This window comes from Pocillopora damicornis, chromosome 10 (assembly GCF_964200805.1).
Source record: "Pocillopora damicornis chromosome 10, jaPocDami1.2, whole genome shotgun sequence".
Lineage (NCBI taxonomy): Eukaryota > Metazoa > Cnidaria > Anthozoa > Scleractinia > Pocilloporidae > Pocillopora > Pocillopora damicornis.
The window spans coordinates 17015393-17032421 of record NC_142679.1 but is presented as its reverse complement, the minus strand read 5'-3'; the positions used below and the strand labels follow the sequence as shown (position 1 = coordinate 17032421).

The window sequence follows — 17029 nt, the reverse complement described above, 5'->3', positions numbered from 1 at the left end:
CCTAAGATCAGTATGCATATTCTCCATAATGTTCTCTGAACATTTACTAAGGTTCTGACATAGAAATTTTGTCTAGCAATCAAGAGTTTCTTTAGTTGGTGATCATTTCCTTTATTCTCATGACATTAATGTGTGACTCAGCGGTGATATTGTAAGGAGAAATTAGATGCTAGTCACTCTTAGGGGTTAAAGGGTTAAAGTGCCGGGGCAAGTTTTATGACTTTTTTCCCGACAGCTTTACAAAATATTTTGCATGTCAGAACGAATATTCCCGATCGTACTTTTCCTTTCTTTAAAGCGCTTGGCTCGTTGGAAGTCTCTCAAGGAAGTGGTAAGCCATTCGTTTAAGATTTTTCACTTATGTTTTCTTAAGAGAGGATGAAGAACATCATTCCACCCTTGGTTCTCTAATTTACAGGAGAACATGATCCTCTCATGAATCCCTCTATAACCTATAAAACCTCGAATGAGTAATGATGTTACTGCACAAGATTAGTTTTCTGACACTGTAGATCACACTTTATGTCAGTTTAAGCTTTCATGTGTTAGACAAATCTGACATTTTATGAATCAGTTTAGTGTTGCGTGGTTCTGTAAATGAAAATGTTTGCGCAAACTGATTATAGTCACAAATATCAAAACTCCGACCCCTCTAAAAATCTGTGTTCTTGACAGCACCGAAAAAGTGATCAGTACGGACTATAGTTTGAAAGCCCTTTGTGAAAGCTTGAGTTTGGCATTAAGAATTTCTCAAAGTTTCCGTATTCTCTTTACACTGTCGTCCCCTTTATTCGCCGTTTTCAGCTAATTAGATAAGGCTCAATTGTCCGTGTTAGGGATCGAATGAGACGAGGGATGTTAAGGTCAAAGATTCCGAAGTATAAAACAATTCGGCGTAATCCTCGGGTATTTTAATCCTAAATCAGAGATTGGGGATATCATTCAAGGAAACTCAGGTTTGTAAGCACAGGACAGGTGATGAGCTAGAATGACGAGTGTCGACCAAGAAATGCTTCATTTACCATAAAATGGTTAAAGTAACACTCTAAAATATAACATTATTAAAACAATTAGGCTTCAACTGCGTACTATCTTCAATTTTGTTTCCTATACATGAAGGAAGCGCCTTGGTTGTCGATCACGTAATCAGCGTACATGTGACAGAATCGTCAGAGTATTGTAAATTAAAGTGTTATTTAGAGGATGATTGTATGTCGATCAACATCGAACCAAAAGGTGATGGAACATATTACTATGAATTGAGTGACTCATACCATGTTTTACATCCTCGAGATCTCGAAAATCGGAAAGACGTTATCAACAGATCAGTGCAGGTGAGAATTTCTCGATTCAACTAACGGATCAATTTATCTATCAATCTTGTTACGTAAAGGGATGCATTCAGATTAGTTTTAGAACTCTTTCGTTTCCGAAGGCCTGTAAGGATTAAATAAAAAACTAGAAAAACGAACGACCAATCCTCACTCGAGAATTAACTCATAGAACAAACATGAGTTGTAGTTATTATTTGTTTACAGTATTTTGTCATTAATAATATACAAGGAAAAATCACTCAGTTCTGATTGGCTAAGATAAATGCAGTTTTCAGGTAATTCAGTGCAGAAGAGAGTTAATTCAATGTAGAAGAAGGTTAATTTAGTGCAAAGAAAGTAACAAGTCGGACATTCTGATTGGTCAATAATCAAAGAAATTCACAAATAACCAATCAAATGCGAGCCTTAGATGTAGGCGTTTTAAGTGGGTTTTCTTTCGCCACCGCAGCTGAAAAACAGCTCAAACAACGAAAATGCTGTAAAAAGCACTGCTATTTGGTTGTCGGTTTGGAAAAAGTGGTGTTCAGAGAAGGGAATTGCCAAGGAAATCGAAAATTACGAGCCGACCCAGCTTAACACTTTGCTCGAGCGATCCAACGCCGAAATTAAAAACAAACATGGTTTAACCTCGGAAACGACGATTCAATTTTATCGAAAGTGATCCGGACACAGAATGAAGAATTCCTTGAACTGTTTAGCCGGACTTTGACTTTTTTGCGCCTTAAAGTTGTAAAGATATTATTGCACATTATTGTTTTGATCGTACGCGGTTGTTTTGACCGAACGCACGGTTTGAATAAATAATTTTTGCATGCACTTGATGCGCGCGCTTTGCTTATGCTTATTTTGCTTATGCTTATTAACACGTTATGTGTTAGTCTTTAAAAAACACTTACTCGTGCTTATTTATTCCAAATTGCGCTCGAAATCATGTGATTACCTCTACAAACAATCGCACAATTTGCACGCACGATCCAGGCATCGGCATTGCATCACTGAGAGAACATAGATACCAATGGTCTTTAAACAAGCAATGGCCAGTCTCAACCTCTTAGTGATCGCATGAGATTGTCACTCGTGTGGGTTCAGTTGACTTTCTGACACAGAGACCTTCGATATGATAGGAGAACCCCATCTGTATGGAATGACGGTTATTTTAGCCTCCTAACTGTAAACAAACATGCGGTATGAAAAAAGCCCCCACATAACCTACTCTGGTCCGCCACAACGGCAACGTTTTCTTCCAAGGGGTACATAACGTTGCTAACATTGGGATTTCAGTCAACTGAAACTTGAAGGAAAAGTAGTTTATGGGTGCTGAAAGCATAATGTAATTCTTGACTTGTCTAAAGCTCTTGAGCGCGGTATATATATACGCTATGCCCGACTCAAATACGTTTTTTTCGATTGGAGGGTTGAACATGTCACGAGCCGTGAATCAAAATGCACCAACTTTCAAGGGTAAAGAAAATTCACTAGCCCCTAGGGAAACAATGACTTGAATTTCAACTCTCACGTGATAAGGTCGTTCACCGTGAAACCGCAGCAAATGTGTGCGTCAGCATGCGTACAAAAAAATAATTTTTTGCAGTCATTTTTGTGTTGAGATGTATGAGAAAAATACTAAAAAAAATGAAAATGAAAGTGACTGGCCCCACGGGAAACGGTGAGGACTGCTTTCTCTTGCCCTGCATAACTCGTTATTTCCCTTGGAGTCCGTCATTAGTCACTTATTTTACCAACTTTGCCAGATGTCTGTATTAGAATTGTCTGGATGCGAAAGTAAATAATATTAGCAGGGTAGCTAGAGTGCAGAAGATGAGAAAATAGTTAGAGCATCGAAGAAATAAATATTTCTTAGCATATTGGCTTCGGTTATCAGATTTTTGGATCCGTGCGCGGGTCCGAAAAAGGTAACTACATTTATGGTACGGCAGATATATCCACAAATTGTGACTCATAAATGTAGGAGTTACAACCTGAGAGGCAATTCTGTCAGTTTTCATCTCTCTCTGTTACATCCTATTACATCCTGCAGCTGTTTTTCATTAGGCGAATTTAGCTTTGTTTGGTGGGGAAAAGTTGTTATGGATCCCAAATGCGACTAGTTGATACTCATAAAGGGTGCAAGACAAAAGAAGTCCGGATATTAAAAAGAATCCGAATAATCGAGGTTTTTCTCAATTAAAGTCAAACGCCCCCACGTTTTACTCGAATGTAAAGAACCACTAAGCCACCCGCGAAAACAACAAATTGAACTTTCAACTCTCACGTGATAATGTGTGTGCCAGCCTGCGTACAAAAAGTAAATTTTGGCAGTCATATTCGAGTTGGGAGGTATGAGAAAATACTTTAAAGATTAAAATGACTGGCCTCACGGGAAACAATGAGGATTGCCCCGCAATGGAAACAAAACTCATTGTTTCCCTTGGAGTCAGTTATTAGTCATTTATTTTATCGACCTTTCCAGGAGTCTGTGTTAGAATTGTCTGAAAGCGAAAGTAAACAATATTAGCAGGGTAGCTAGAGCGCAAAAGATGAGAAAATAATCAGAGCATCTAAAGAATTAAATGTTTCTTAGTATATTAGCTTCGATTATCAGATTTAACTTGCACGGAATGGTATGGCAGATATACCTACAAATTGTGACTATTTAAATGTATATAAATGTACGAGTCAGAACTTAGGAAGAAATTCTGTCAATTTTCATTTCTGAAAAACTTTTTAAGTTGAAATTACACCCTGCAGCTCTTTTCCGTTAGGCGGATTTAGCTTTGTTTGGTGGGAAAAAGTTGTCATGGATTCCAAATGCGACTTATTGATACTCATAAAGGGTGCAGGACAAAAGAAATTCGGATAATAAAAAGAATCCGAATAATCGCGGTTTTTCTCTATTGAAGTCAAACGCCCCCACGTTTTACTCGAATGTAAAGAATCGGTAAAACGAGTCGTGATCAGTACTTCGTGCAAAACTGACCCATGCATAATTTATGTCTGAGTTCTCAAGCTGTTTCTATTCCTTTCTATAATTTTCATTGTTACCCTTGGTTCATTAAAATTGTATGAAAAGTTTATAAAAAAGTTTTTCGATACAAAATACGAGAGAAGCGGAAAGAAACTGACGGTAAGAATATACTGGTTTCAAGGAGTAACCAACTCATTCAATTTGGAGAAAATTGGTTAATTTAAACTTCATAAGAAAATTGCTCTCTAACTTTGACAACAACATAAATCTTGAATAGTCAGCCGCTTCGATAAATACGTTTGAGTGAGAAGTATATATACAAAAGACCTTTACTACCGCATAAACGTGAGAAGGAAAGTCGAGGAAAAGTAAGAAAAGGAAGGTGAGTGTGAGTGAGAAACTCGATGTATTTACTTACTATATATCGGGTGCGTAACTTGTGCAAGCCAGCGGACGAGAATTAATCCTAGGCCTTAGCAGGGAAGATTCCTTATATTACTCGGTAGTTTAAAAAGCGCTCGTATTCTTTCGCTGAATCAGACAAAGTGTAATTAACAAAACTCTAAATTCACAATCAAAACTATTCGTTGCATCTAAGAAAGGAGAAGGGCAACATTTGTCTCTTTCTTTCAAATTACAGGATGAGAGGACATCTAGTTGGTTTCCATTTCTGTCCCATTCTGTTGAGTGGTGTTGCATTGTTTCTTGTGGCTTTCAGTTCGTCTTTACACACTGACTTGAGCAGGGACGAGGTTTTCGAGAGAGTTGAAGGTAACACGTGAATGTGTTATACCTCCTAACACAGAGATATTTTTTTTCCGGCGGGATGTGAATGTTTCAAGCGCTAAGGGCGAAAACTCGGATCGGATGACACAGATTTTGGCTGCGTCAATATATACTTTACATGATCCCTCCCCCCCCAACCCTCCCCCCCCCCTCCCTAAATAAGGCTCTGTGACATTCTTACAATCCTGTAGTAAATTTCCATTCTTCCCCCTTTATACTCTGTTGGCCACAGCAGTTCGCCCTAGAAAAAAAAAATATAAGATCGCCCTAAAATCGGGTGAAAACAACGGGAACTTTCTACGCGCAACTCTCATATTTCTCAGGGCTTCTTCAATTTTACCTTTGTACGATATCAGGAATCAAGATGATCTCTTAAGACAGGGTAATTAACTACACACAAACTGTATTATTAAAGTATCCAAAATAAACTAAGTGATGAGAACATGAAACACCACTGTGTTGTTTTTCAAGGATTTGAGCTAATTGGTCACATCATCAAGACATTATATGCTGACGAAATAAGCTGTGGATTGAGTTGCCTTCGAGATGAAAACTGCCAATCTTACAACAGCAAATCCGATGCTAATGATGCAAAGAAGGAATGTCAACTGAGTAATCAAACCAAAAAATCAAGTCCAGAAAACCTGAGGCGTAACCCACGTTCTATTTATTATCATGGAAGAGGTACTGTTGAGTAAGGTGCTTAACATTATGGAAAAGTTAGTGGAGGTGGGGGTAGGGGGGGTACGAAGGGTCGGAGTATTTTGGTTGTCACAATATAGTTTTCCTGATCCTTCCATAACGTTCCGAATTATTCTATCGATCTTCCTCATTGGCAGTCAATTTTCTTTAGTACCACCTATAATCTCTATTAGCGACGACTGATCCCCTCTCCATTCCCTTTGAAAACAATGATATTCCCCCCTAAGACCCTGCCACCCCTCCCACCCCCTCTTTCCAAGTCAAAAATGGTGACCTATTTCTTACTTTTGATAAGCGCTTTTCAGAGCTCTGTCATGTCACGTGTACATCCACGTATAATCTTTCCCGAGAGAATATGAAGATAAAAATGCTTTTCGTTATAATGATAAGTTGTCCATTTTCTTAATTTAAATCTAATTTTCCAAAATCAAGAGCTATCTAATAATTACGTGAAAGGATCTACTAATGGAATAAGACCTCTGTGGCGTGTTTTGTTTCTTAGTTTGATCCTGTCCTCGTTTTAAATGATCATTCTTCCCTTTTCCTATGCAGATAAACGAGGTTGGGATTCTGCTCATCCGGCCCTCTCCTGTAAAGAAATTCTGGACTCTGGACACTCCAAAGGAGACGGGGAGTATTGGATCGACCCAGAGAAGAGTGGAAACCCTTTGAAGGTCTATTGTGACATGTTAAGATCTGGTGGTAAGAGAATGAATTTTTTTTTCTTTGAGACACGAGGACCTCAACAGGAGTATATTTGACTTGGAGCATTTTCTATTTGAATGTTCTGGTCTTGGCTATTCTTGCTTTCTCAACAAAGATCCTTCTTATGTTTTGAATCAAAAGTATAGCAGAATTCTCGAAAATGAATGGTTATCATCAGCAGGCCGATTTGAGCACTAATAGCACAGTGTACGCGTCATACTTGTGATTGGACGGTATAATAGGACCGTTGAAGGGAAAGTTAACGCGTCATGCCTGTGTGAGAGGACAGAACGCGTTATTTGCGCGCTGTTGTCTCGCATTTCGCCCAGTAAACTGTTGTTTTTCGTTTTTATGAAAACGTATAACCGATGTCCAGTTTCTTCTCAAATTTTGTCATAGTTTTAATTAATTGGTAACAGGCCTTCTTGTCTTCTAATTCTGTCTGTAATGATACGAGTGATTAACAAATCGGACTCCCGCTTTGCGGTCGTACGATTCTGTAAATCACTCGTATGATTACAGACCCAATTGGACTCCACTCGGTCCTGTTACCATTTAATATGTCCAAAATTCTAGTTTCATGGATGTCACCAGATGATTTAGGTTTGTATTATTTTAGGAGGTTGGCTTCTGGTGTCAAATGTTGAGTTCGGAAGTCCCTCTCCTAAGGTGTCAGTCGAGACATCATACCGTGGAATAGGTAAGTCACACATGGTTCTGCAGAAAAGTGCCATGAAAGAGCTCAGAAGACACTTGTCCTTCACTCAGCTGAGATTCCACTGCCACAAGAAACAGGGACGCACATTCCACGTGGTCACAGCTTCCAACAGCTCAGGCGAAGCTGTGGTCCGGTACTTCAGCGGTCAGACAGATGAGCAACCGGGCGCCTGTGGTTCGTTTGTGAGATTGACGTTGGATGACAATTCCCAGTTAGCTGGCATTTGCAAAGATTGGGGTCAACTAGTAAGTGGAGAGGTCCGGGTTGGAAAGTGGGGACATGGTGAAGATCAAGAGAGGCTATACTCGTATCCCGTCTTGAGAAAAAACAAGTATCACCTTAGGGTCCAACTGTATAACGTTGATGACCTCAGAAAATTGGAATGTGATGATGTCTCCCGTTACACTAACGACACAAACGGCGATTTCTGGAGAGTCTTTGTTCGTTAGTTTCGTCTATATGTACATCAAGCAACCCTTGACTGTGCGAATAACAGTAACAGACGAATAAAGCAAAATAAAGAGAAATGCACCGTTACACTCATCAGGTTATAAGATTGTTTTTGTTTCCATTTTGGGGCAAGGGAAAGCAATCCTCACTGTTTCCCGTGGGGCCATTTATTTTAATTTTAATTTTTGAAAATATTTTCTCATACATCCCATACCGAATATGACTGCAAAAATCACTTTTTGTACGTGGCTGGCACACACATTTGCCGCGGTTTCACGGTGAACAACCTTATCGCGCGAGAGTCGAAAGTTAAAGTTGTTGTCTCCTCGGGGGCTTAGAGAATTTTGTTCACCCTAGAAAGTTAGTGTATTTTGATTCACGGCGCGTGACATATTCAACCGTCCAATCAAAAAACCTATTTGAGTTGAGAGATACATGACGATTAAATTTTCACAACTGCTTAAATAAAAGGTTTAACTAATGACCACGTCAACCTTAACGTTAAGTTAAGGGACTGTAAACATGATTGGCTAGTTGATGGGATCGCGAGCGTCGCACGTGAATACTAAAAATTCCAGAGGAAGAGGAAAGAATACTTTGCAGTTCGAAAAAAAATCACTACTGACACAAGAAAATTTCAACGACCTGTTTGATATGGTGGGAAGCCCTTGAGAAAAACCATGCCTAGCATAAGAGGTCGAAGCTAGCTGGGAAATCTCCCGGACAATAAAAAAGTAATCATACAGATTTTGACCTTCAACCCCTCGGGGATTGGGGAAGGGTTTTTTTTTCCACTTTTTAGACATGACACGAGTTTTTATACTGTAACCAATCACAATCGAAAGAATTTTAGTTTTCAATGATTGGGAGGTTTACATCAAACATATTAACCGGGCAATATATATATATATATATATATATATATATATATATATATATATATTGTTATGGAGAGCGCCCATGTTTTTTAGAGTGCGTTGTGTTACATAATTATTAAAAATAGAACGAAGAAGTTTCTAGAACATTCAGTCATGATGACTAAGCGAGAACTTTAAGGAGAACCTTCTAGAACCGTGACTCAGCATATTTTTGTTATGATGTAATCATAGTGTAATGTTTCTAAAAATAACAATATTACAGATCTCTAGAACATTCTAGAACTTTTCCGAAAGATATATAAGGAGTCACGCTAGCTTAAAGAAAAGAGGCCTTTTAGTGAGCTATAACTGCTGTTGCGAAGAGCCCAGAGGAGCGAGAGCCGGACAGAGTTGTTTATTGGAATTGAAAGCCGTGTGGAAGGCTACGTGAGAGAAAGAATTACGGACGTCGACAGTTTGTTAAAGATTTTCAAGAGAACTGTGAGTTGTGCGGTAGTGCACTGAGATTTAAGTAATAATATTTGTAAAGGGCTCTAAGTTATAGGGATACTGATTGTATTAGCATTTATATCGCTCCGTAGATAAGTGAAAAAGATAGTTATTGTATTGGTTGTCGATATCGCTTCGTAGTTATTACGTTGGTCAATAAAGTAGTTGAGTTGTACGAGTTGTATCTTTCTGGCGGTTTGAAAAATACCGTAACAGAAATTGGGGGCCTGTCCGGGAGCGAATTTTGTGGAAGTGTATTTAGAGCAGAGGTAATTGTTTGGGAGCGAATTTTGTGGAAGTGTTTGGCATATAAGTTATTGTCTAGGAGCGAGTTTTGTAGTAAAGGTTATAGTAGAGTATTCTAAAGATAAGTTATTGTCGACTTGAGTAGTCATAGAGTATATCAAGATGTCAAAGTTTAATCCAGAAGACTTTATGTCGAGTCCCGACAAAGGAGTATTTAATGCGTTAAGGAAAGACGAACTTATTTTATTAGCAAAGCACTTAGAGTTAGAGTCTAAGCAAGCAATGAGAAAGGATGAGATACGACAGATTATAGTAAACCACTTAGTGGATACTGAGGTTTTTGAAGGGACAATGTTAGAAACATCGTCAAAAACAATGTTAGAAATAAAAAAGTTGGAGATGCAAGAAAAGCGAGAGAAAGAGGAAAGGGAAATGCAAGAACGACTGAAGAGAGAAGAAATGGAGAGACAAGAAAGACTGAAGAGAGAAGAAATGGAGATGAAGAGAGAAGAAATGGAGATGAAGAGAGAAGAAATGGAGAGACAAGAAAGACTGAAGAGAGAAGAAATGGAAAGACAAGAGAGGCTAGAGAAAGAGAAACTGGCTTTTCAGCATGAAATGGAAATGAAAAAGTTAGAGGTACAAATGAAATTAGGATTAAGCTCGGATAGTGAAAAGCATAGCGAAAAGTTTGATGTTACAAAGAACATCAGGTTAGTGCCTCCATTCCAAGAAAAAGATGCTGATAAGTACTTTTTACACTTCGAGAAAATAGCTAGTAGTCTTAAGTGGCCTAAAGAGTGCTGGGTTATGTTATTACAAAGTGTATTGGTTGGTAAAGCTAGGGAAATATATACACAGTTAAGTGTAGAACAAGCTGTAAGTTACGACGAAGTTAAGGATCTTATTTTAAAGGGTTACGAGTTAGTTCCTGAGGCTTATCGTCAAAAGTTTAGAAACTATGAGAAAGTTAGTAGTCAAACCTACGTAGAATTTGCTAGGAGTAAGGAACAGTTATTTGATCGTTGGTGTTATTCACAGAAGGTAGATAAGAGTCACGATAAGTTAAGACAGTTGGTATTAGTTGAAGAATTTAAGAGGTGCATTCACAGTGATGTCCGAACGTTCATTAACGAGCAAAGAGCAGAAACGTTGGAAGACGCTGCACGGTTAGCAGATGAATTTTCGCTGAGTCACAAAGTGAACTTCGTGGAAAAGCCCCGTCAGCCTGACAGTAGATTTCAGCCTCCCTCCGCATCACGATGGGTTGGAAGCCAGCGGAGTAAACACAATGACGGAGCACCTCCCAAACGGAACCCTGGTAACCATTTTACAAATCGTTCCAGCTCCACCTCGCCAGGACAAAACAGGTTTGTTCCAAATAAGCCCATCAAGCCACCAACCTGTTATTATTGCAGAAAAGAAGGTCATCTGATTTCCAGTTGCCCAGAAAAGTGGAGATCTGCGCAAAAATATGGTGTGGAGTCGAAGCCCAACGGATTTGTTGCCAAGCCGTCGCCTTCAGTTTCTGAAAGTGAATGTACACCTCCGCGATTTTCTCGAGAGAAGACCCAGACAATCTCTACAAATGACGTCAGTGGTTCGTCTAAATCTGTCATGGATATGTTCCAGCCCTTTATTCACGATGGCTCAGTATCATTATCCCGTGATATGACAGATTCAGTACCGATCAAGATTTTAAGAGACACTGGAGCCTCACAGTCTTTGCTATTAAGCGACACGTTGTTGTTTTCTGAGAAATCGTCCACTGGTGCAAGTGTTCTAATCAGAGGAATCAGTTCCGAGTATACCCCAGTGCCGCTCCATACAGTTTTTCTGTCGTCAGATCTTGTGTCTGGTCTTGTGAAAGTTGGAGTACAATCAACATTGCCGTTCGATGGAGTACATCTTATCCTTGGAAATGACCTTGCAGGAGACAAAGTGGTCATTAATGCTGTCGTTACAGAGAAGCCTAGTTCAGAAAAGTCTCCAGACCCCGTCGAGAAGATAATTCTTGGTCTTTATCCTGCATGTGTAGTAACGCGAGCCATGAGCAAGAAGAGGAAAACCAGCGATGAAGAAATTGCCTTAGCGGACACCCTTATCAGTCGAGTTTTTGAGGATGAGCAGCCAAGTCCCTCCCCTTCTGAGCCAACAGAAATCCTACCTGAGAAGAATTTAACAGATCAGTCTGAGAAGATGTCGACCTCTCAGCTCATCGCTGGACAACGTGAAGACCCAGAAATTTCGCCGTTGTTTTCAAGAAGCGTTAGTGAAAACGAAGTATCACAGAACCCCACGTGTTATTTTACAAAGAATGGAGTGCTAATGAGAAAGTGGAGACCGCTCGATGTTCCAGCTGAGGACGAATGGGCTGTTAAGTACCAGGTTGTTGTCCCGAAAACTTACAGGCAAGACATTTTAAGTATGGCACACGAGACTCCCCTGGCTGGCCATTTAGGTGTGAACAAAACTCACAGGAAGATCTTGAATAATTTCTATTGGCCCAACCTGAGAAAAGATGTAGCTGAGTACTGTAGGACATGTCACGCCTGTCAGATGGTTGGGAAACCAAACCAGACCATTCCAAAAGCGCCACTGCAGCCTCTGCCAGCCGTTCAAGAACCATTCAGCCGTGTAATCGTTGATTGCGTCGGACCGCTACCAAGAACGAAGTCTGGAAATCAGTTCTTGTTAACCATCATGTGTGCGTCCACCAGATTTCCTGAAGCCGTGCCCCTGAGAAACATCAAGGCCAAGACTATCGTCAAAGCTTTAACGAAGTTCTTTACGCTGGTCGGACTTCCTAGCGCTATCCAGTCTGACCAAGGTTCTAATTTCATGTCTGGTATTTTTCAACAAGTAATGCACGAGCTTGGGATCGCACAGTATAGATCATCCGCGTACCATCCTCAAAGTCAAGGAGCTCTTGAAAGATGGCACCAGACTTTAAAGAACATGATGAGAGTCTACTGTTTCCAAACAGAGAAAGATTGGGACGAGGGAATCCACCTATTGCTGTTTGCGGCACGCGAGTCCGTCCAGGAGTCCCTAGGATTTAGTCCGTTTGAGCTCGTTTTTGGGCACACTGTGAGAGGGCCTCTTAAACTGCTTAAGGAGAAATTATTGTCAAGCAGTAGTGAGTCCATTAATCTTTTACAATATGTTTCAGACTTTCGTACTAAGTTATTTAGAGCTTGTGAACTAGCTAGAGACAATCTTAGTTCTTCTCAGAAGTTAATGAAGAAGAAGTATGATGTAGACGCTGTAGAACGTAGTTTTAAGCCAGGTCAAAAGGTTCTTGCATTGTTGCCAGTGCCCGGTAACACATTGTATTCTAGATTTTTTGGTCCTTATGTTATTGAGAAGAAGTTAAATAACCTTAATTACGTAGTAGTTACTCCAGATAGGCGTAAGCAGACGCAATTGTGTCATATTAACATGTTGAAGCCTTACCTAGAGAGAGATAATAATGTAGTTAAAGAGCCCGTAAACGTTAATGTAGTTATTTCTGAGCCCGAAGACTTAAGTAGTGAGTTTAGTAGTAGTCATCTCAGTCTTACTGACACATCAAAACTCACCAACTCCGATGTGCTAAAGAATTTGGACTCCAAGTTGTCACACCTTGAAGAGAGTCAACGTCAAGACCTACAGAAGCTACTTGAAAGGTATAGTGACCTGTTCCCTGATGTACCATCTAGGACAAATCAGATTTACCATGACGTGGATGTCGGTGATGCTGCTCCTGTTAAACAACACCCATACAGGCTGAATCCGAGAAAACAACAGTACCTCAAAGAAGAGGTAAAATATTTGTTGGAGAACGATTTTATCGAACCAAGCAGCAGTAGTTGGAGTTCTCCATGTATACTCGTGCCTAAACCGGATGGGAGCTATCGGATGTGTACCGATTACAGGAAAGTTAATAGTGTGACTAAGACAGATACCTTTCCAATCCCAAGAATGGATGATTGTATCGATAAGCTGGGAAAGGCAAAGTATGTAACGAAATTTGACCTTCTCAAAGGATTCTGGCAAGTACCGTTAACGGATCGCGCTAAGGAGATATCAGCATTTGTAACTCCAGAAGGACTCTACCAATACAAGGTCATGCCCTTTGGTATGAAAAATTCTCCTGCTACCTTCCAACGTCTCATTAACAAAGTCATCGCCAACCTTGAGGATTGTGAAGCCTATATTGATGATGTAATCATCTATAGTGAAACCTGGGAGAAACACCGAGAAACTATCCGTGAGTTCTTCAGGAAGTTGAGCGAGGCCAAATTAACAATCAATCTCTCCAAAACCGAGTTTGGCCAAGCACAAGTGACGTATTTGGGACATGTCGTCGGACGAGGACAAGTACAGCCAGTTAACGCCAAGGTCGAAGCCATAATCAAGTTTCCGCGACCAGAAAACAAAAAGCAACTGATGCGTTTCCTTGGTATGGCTGGTTATTATCGAAGGTTTTGCTCTAACTTTGCAACTGTCACAGAGCCATTGACAAAACTGCTCAGCAAGAAGGAGAAATTTAATTGGAGCGACCAGTGTGAAAAGGCTTTTGAGGAGCTGAAAGCCATGTTACAGAGTGCCCCTGTTTTAACAGCGCCTGATTTCTCTTCACCGTTCAAGCTGGCTGTTGATGCAAGCGATGTTGCCGCTGGTGCTGTGTTGTTACAAGAGGATGATGAAAGTGTAGAACACCCGGTTTGTTATTTTTCAAAGAAGTTTAACAAAAGTCAAAGGAACTATTCCACCATCGAAAAGGAATGTTTAGCACTGCTGTTAGCTCTTCAACATTTTGAAGTTTATGTTAGTTCCTCAAGTTTGCCCGTTGTTGTGTATAGCGATCACAACCCCCTCGTATTTCTTCACAAATTAAAGAACAAGAATCAGCGATTGTTGAGGTGGAGTTTAATGCTGCAGGAGTATGTCTTGGACATCCGACATATAAAAGGAAAGGATAATATTATTGCAGACTGCCTCTCGAGACCTTGAGCTTTGCAAGAAAGTTTTGCAAACTTTCTTTTCTCGAAGGGGGAGGGTGTTATGGAGAGCGCCCATGTTTTTTAGAGTGCGTTGTGTTACATAATTATTAAAAATAGAACGAAGAAGTTTCTAGAACATTCAGTCATGATGACTAAGCGAGAACTTTAAGGAGAACCTTCTAGAACCGTGACTCAGCATATTTTTGTTATGATGTAATCATAGTGTAATGTTTCTAAAAATAACAATATTACAGATCTCTAGAACATTCTAGAACTTTTCCGAAAGATATATAAGGAGTCACGCTAGCTTAAAGAAAAGAGGCCTTTTAGTGAGCTATAACTGCTGTTGCGAAGAGCCCAGAGGAGCGAGAGCCGGACAGAGTTGTTTATTGGAATTGAAAGCCGTGTGGAAGGCTACGTGAGAGAAAGAATTACGGACGTCGACAGTTTGTTAAAGATTTTCAAGAGAACTGTGAGTTGTGCGGTAGTGCACTGAGATTTAAGTAATAATATTTGTAAAGGGCTCTAAGTTATAGGGATACTGATTGTATTAGCATTTATATCGCTCCGTAGATAAGTGAAAAAGATAGTTATTGTATTGGTTGTCGATATCGCTTCGTAGTTATTACGTTGGTCAATAAAGTAGTTGAGTTGTACGAGTTGTATCTTTCTGGCGGTTTGAAAAATACCGTAACAATATATATATATATATATATATATATATATATAGGAAGTTTGCGAGTCGATTTTCGCGTGGAACAGTGCTCAATACGTTGAAGCAGAGCAGAATAAATATTATGAGAGGAAAAAAGGACGTAACTACATTTCCCGACAAGCCTGTTTCGTGAATCGCTTCACTCTTCAGGGGTTTAAACCCCTGAAGAGTGAAGCGATTCACGAAACAGGCTTGTCGGGAAATGTAGTTACGTCCTTTTTTCCTCTCATAATATTTATATATATATATATATATATATATATATATATATATATATATATATATATAGGAAGTCTGCAAGTCGATTTTCGCGTGGAACAGTACTCAATACGTTGAAGCAGAGCAGAATAAATATTATGAGAGGGAAAAAGGGACGCAACTACATTTAGTTGCGTCCCTTTTTCCCTCTCATTATATATATATATATATATATATATATATATATATATATTTATATATTAATTTTTTTATCGTGTTCATTGTTCAGAGCTTCACACAAGTCAAAAACTATATTATGCTTTTAGTACCCATAAGCTCCTTTTCCTTCGGATTTTCAGTCGACTCAAATCTCGATATCAGTAACGTCATGTGTCCCTTGGAAGAAAACGTTGCTGTTGTGGCGGACCAGTGTAGGTTATGTAAGGGCTCTCTTAGACTAAAATAATCGTCATTCCATACAGAGGGGGTTGTCCTACCATATCGAAGGTCTCTATGTCAGGAAGTCCACTGAACTCACACGAGCAACAATCTCTCTAAGAGGTTGAGACTGGACATTGCATTTTTCAAAACCAGTGGTATCTATGTTCTCTCAGAGATACAATGCCGATGCCTCGCGTGCAGATTTGCTCGATTGTTTATGAAAAAATAATGTAAACGAATAATATGACTCATGTTTGTTGTATTTAGCTGATTGTGGAGAGAGGATTGTCCGTTAATTTTTCTAGTTTTTAATTTAATCCTTACCGACCTTACGCCTAACCATGGGAAGAATTCTCTATTTGACTACCTCAAGACAAAATAAGAATCTGAAATAAAAGGAATGACAAAAATACAGATAAAATGCATCTTTTTGCGCGACAGCACACCTACAGTCTAGACAGTCAGAACTATTGCTAGGAAACGTGATAAAGTGATTCATTGCTTTAAGAAGACGAAACTACAACTAAAGGGCGCCTAAAAATTTCAAAAAAATTTTATAGTTTAAAACTATATGGTTATAAATTGTTTATAGTGAAAACTGGTTTACTTTAAACGGAGAATTCTTACCATGGTGACGTGTGACCATGGTAATAATTCTCCATTGTTCTCCCTCAAGACAAAATAAGAATCTGAAATAAAAGGAATGACAAAAATACAGATAAAATGCATCATTTTGCGCAACAGCACATTCAAAGTCTAGACAGTCGGAATCAAGGCTAGGAAACGTAATAAAGCGATTCATTGTTCCAAGACGACGAAACTACAACTAAAGGGCGCCTAAAAACTATAAAAACTATAGGATTGTGACGTAAGACCCCACATAGACTGTTCCATTTCAAGCTTGACTTATCCATTTCACTTTTGTATTTTTGGCGGTTGTGGCGTACCATTTCGGTTTCGGTTTGTACTAAACCTTTTGTCGTCATGCTAAACCATGTCACTTTCCTTTGAGTAGGTTGATGCGTTACTAAGCCATTGCGGCCTACTATCAACCATTTGCCGATAGCTTTAGCTATTTCACACTACTCTCGGTTGTGTCAAGTCACTGAACCAAAGTACAGCTAGCTGAACCGTTTATCATTTCGACACTGAGTTGAGTAACTTTTGCAAGCCAGCGGACAAGTTTTAATCCTTAGCAGGGAAGGTTCCTTTATATGAGCTGGTAGTTTAAACAAGTCAGACCAAGGGTATTTAAAACCCTAAATTCGCAGTCAAAACTATTTGTTGCATCAAAAAAGGGAAAGCGCGACAATTGTCATCTGTTTTTCTTTCTTTCTCAAATTACAGGATGAGAGGGCTTCTAGTTGGTTTCCAGTTCTGTCCCGCTCTGTTGAGTGGTGTTGCTTTGTTTCTT

At 39.5% G+C, this 17029-nt stretch overlaps 1 protein-coding gene across 1 annotated transcript; it reads left to right on the top strand.

Moving 5' to 3' along the window:
* Window positions 1–9840: 9840 nt before the first annotated feature.
* Window positions 9841–14271, top strand: LOC113685006 (uncharacterized). The gene has a single exon (XM_089185764.1). It carries the CDS (start codon window positions 9841–9843, stop codon window positions 14269–14271), a length of 4431 nt encoding a protein of 1476 aa, XP_089041890.1.
* Window positions 14272–17029: the final 2758 nt, after the last annotated feature.